Genomic DNA, 3,818 nt, shown 5'->3' with positions numbered 1-3,818 from the left:
GGGCCAGGCATGGCAGGGATGGGGGTGTTGGGGGAGTGAGTGGGGTTAGCAAGGGTCCTCCCCCACCCCTTACTTACCTGCACTGGAGCCTGGGTCCAGCTCCCTGAAGCTGGCATGTTGCCTCCCCTGCCTGGGCAGGCAGCGTGCTTCAGCACCAGGATGAGGGCCAACCACAGAGATGCTCTGGCTGCTACCAAAGTGTCTCTGTGGAGGATCTAGCCTCCAGTTACCTGCCCCGTTTTTTTCTCTCCAGGTTTTTTTGACCCCTGGATATCCAGGGGTCTAATTTTGTCCCCATGCTGCAAATCTGCAGCGCAGAGAACATTTTCTTGTTCCTGCATGTGCCTCTTGTAGCATCTCAAAGGAATTTGAGATGCTGCAAGAGGCATGTGCGGGCTCGTCTGGATGCGCTCAATCTGTCTACTACCAAACCTGGGGTCTTCAGTCACCACTGGCAACTCAACCGGCAACGCTGGTACTGTTCACCTCCAGGGTTCAAGCCAGGCCAACACAAGCTGCTCTAGAAGCTGCATTAGCAAGCTGCCACCAGAGGTAGATCGTCGGGACGCAAGAAGCCCCACAGGCCAAGTAAGTTGAACATGCCTGGGTTAATACTGGCTCAGAAAAAAGTCTCTTCCTTTTTTCAATACAGCAGAATTTGACAAAAATCAGAAAAATAAGCAGCCCATGACCCAGTTTCTTCTAATAACCTTAAAAACACATCTGGCAAATCCAAGACTCAAAGAAACCGCACTTCTACTCACATTTGAACACTGATCTCCTAGCTGGTTGTTTTGTAGCATTTCATTCACATGGCGGCTTAATTCTTCTTCAATCTCTAGACCAGTTGCATCTGCATTTTCATCTAAAAACTGAATGACAGAAGAGAGGAAATCAGCACCCTTGTGCCATTCTACTGCTGCCGACTCAAAATGGAGGAATTACCTACCCTATTTAGGACAGCTTCAAGATCATAAACGGCATGAAGCAACCCTTTCTCCAGGACCTTCAGCTGGCTTAGAAGTAAGTGAACCACTGCTCGGGTGCACGTCAGCAAGCAACAGTTTAAACAAGAACCACGGATGAGAAAGTATAATTTCTGAAAAGGGGAAAAAAGAGTTAGTCTGGTAGATTGAATAGCCTGGGAAGCAGAAGAGTTACATAGAACTTATGGAAGACCCCAATCCAATTTAGAAGTTAATCTAGTCATTATATCTAACCACAAGTACATTTACTAAAAACTATGAAGATGATGTCATAACAATTTTAAGTTACTTGACACCGATACTGAAAGTCTTCAATCTGCACTGCTTTCAAAAAGTGAAAATCTTCCTTCAAGTCCTAAGGCCACTCCTGAGAACTAACTTCTCCATGCATCCATTCATCTGCAGACAGGAACAGAATAGCCTCATTCCATTTTATTAATGCTCTTTTAATTTCTTCCCCCAACACACACGCATGTGCACACACAAAACACACACACACACTTAGATCCTCCATACCCTGGCCAAGAAGAAAAAGGCATTGATGGGAAATATTGTGCTTCAAAGCCTATTTACAGAAAGTTAGTTTAAGGAAAACACTCATCTGCTGAGCCTGAATTAGCTGCAGCACTCAAAGATGCTGTGACATCTGAATTTGGTCTAGATATGCCCCATCCTGAGATATGCTGTCTAATCCTGACAGATACAACCCAGATATAAATCCCTACTTTGAATCAGGGATACCCATATCATGACATGAGTACTCTGTATTAGCAGGCTGCTGGGGAGGATAGCTCACTTTGTCCCCTTCTTGACAGGTATTGATTGAAACAGGTGCGTTTCCACCAAACATCCCAGTTTCAAAAAATAGAATTCATAGATTCAGAAGAGTGATTTCAACAGGAAAAAAGGGGTTGTTAAACTCATCATATTCTGTACTTCCCACCTGCTTAGCACCTCTTCCACAAGACACTCAGTGGGCACATTACATATGCTAGACTACTTTATTGTACATTAAAGCGTCACATGAAAAACCATGACATTACGCTAATGCACAATAAAATAGTCTACTGCACATTAAGCGTCAATAAAAAGCATTCAAATGTGTTACTGCATTTAGTACCCCACATTGGAGATACAGAATTTCATGCGCATTAATACTAAATTTAATGCGCGTTACAAAAGGCACATTAATACACATGTAAACATGCCCAGTGTATAGCAACATCTAGGCCTCAGAGTTTGTCTACACTAGACTTTACTGAAGTAGCTATTCCAAAATAATCGCCACATGGGACTGCACTGAAGTAACTATGCTAAACAGTTATTTAGGTAAATTTCCAAACACAGATAATCCCTTACGGCCTGTAAAGCTCTTTGAAATCCCTGGATAAAAGCAGCGTAATGAAAACTCTCCATACTTAAGAGAGTAGTACTTAGTGGTGCACTGAGAGATTTTTGGAGCCAATATCAATAGCCAATTTTTAAGGAGGTATATCAGCTGATACCAATCCAAGCTTCCGGGCTGGTATTAGAAATTGAAAAGCTGTGTCCACCTGGTCTGTTGTGGCGGAAGGGGAAGGGGGAGGCAAGGGGCATGGGGGGGCAGATCCAGGCCTCTGTGGTAAGGGAGGGAGTGGAACCAGAGCAGGGGCTGAGCAGCCGGGATGGGGGATAGAGCCAGAGCTCATACCGGGACATGGGGAGGGGGGGCCTCTCACTGCTGTGTACAACCTGGGTGTGTATTGGGGGGGTGCATGCCCCTGGATCTGCGTGCAGCAGAGCAGGCTGCAGCTGTGGGCTGGACCGGGCTCCTCCCAACATAGGGAGAGGAGAGGACTGGGCTGGGTCCCCCATAGTTGCCCCAACCTCCCCTCCCGATGCCACCACCACCTGCCCTGAGAGCAACACAGCCCAGCCCAGCCAGGAAGAGCCCTATGCAGCCCCAGCCTGAACAGCCCTGGCCCCATGGCCGCCCTGTGCACATCCAGGGGCACACCCCCCCAAACCTCCTGGACAAACAGCAGGAGCAATGAGTGGGAGGCAGCGGTGGGAGCGCCACTCCCACCCTGGATGGGATATGGCTGTCCCACGCCTGCCCCAGCCCCACTCCCTCCCTCATCGTGGGGGCCTTAATCTGTCCTCCCACACTCCTTCCCTTCCCCCTCCCTGTCACACCAGACTTACCAGCTGCATGCAGCCCTCCAAACTGCCGAGCTGCGCTTCTCACCACCTACGTGCTGCACTGCAGCTACATGCATGCATGGGGCATTTATCGGCCAAATTATTGGCTAGATTGTTTTCAAGTCAGAGGTTAGCAATAGAAAAACACCGATACATTGGTCTGATATCAGATCAGTACTGCTATAAAGAAAATTGTCTATATCGCATATCAGCTCAATGGGGCCTAAACTTTGGCAGATCAATACCCCCCACAGTGAGGAAGAGGGCAGGAGCTGACCAGCTGGGGTGGGGGGGTGGGATGTAGGACAGAGACACAGCTCCCACTGCTGCTTGCACCCGGGAAGACAAGGGGGGAGTGGCCCTGGATCTATGCAGGGCAGGCTGCAGCTGCGAGGTGGAGCCGGGGCTGGAGCTGCGTGGGGCTTTTCTTGCCAGGGGCTGGACTCAAAGCGGGCTCTGGAGGTGCTGGGAGGAAGCTGCAGCCACCCCAGCTTTTCCCAGTGCTTGGGTGGAGGCAGGGCATTCAGCCATGGCTGTGCCAGGTGGTGGGAGCAGAGCTGCGGTGAAAGAAAAGCCCCGCGCAGCACTGGCTCTGGCTCCACCCTGCAGCTGCAGCCCACCTGCCCTGCGCTGTGCAGATCTGGGAGCACA

At 49.4% G+C, this 3,818-nt stretch overlaps 1 protein-coding gene across 1 annotated transcript in view; it reads right to left on the bottom strand.

The window, feature by feature from the left end:
- POLR1A (RNA polymerase I subunit A) overlaps positions 1-3,818 on the bottom strand; it is a 65,228-nt gene that overhangs the window by 61,129 nt on the left and 281 nt on the right. The window contains exons 2-3 of the mRNA XM_019552564.1: positions 950-1,167; positions 765-872 (exon numbers count right to left, since the gene is read on the bottom strand). Of these exons, the coding sequence (XP_019408109.1) occupies positions 765-872; positions 950-1,167 (326 nt within the window). The remainder of the gene's footprint in view (positions 1-764; positions 873-949; positions 1,168-3,818) is intronic.

Source organism: Crocodylus porosus, unplaced genomic scaffold (assembly GCF_001723895.1).
Source record: "Crocodylus porosus isolate Cpor-Errol unplaced genomic scaffold, CroPor_comp1, whole genome shotgun sequence".
NCBI classification, from domain to species: Eukaryota; Metazoa; Chordata; order Crocodylia; family Crocodylidae; genus Crocodylus; species Crocodylus porosus.
This window is presented reverse-complemented; position numbering and strand designations above follow the sequence as displayed.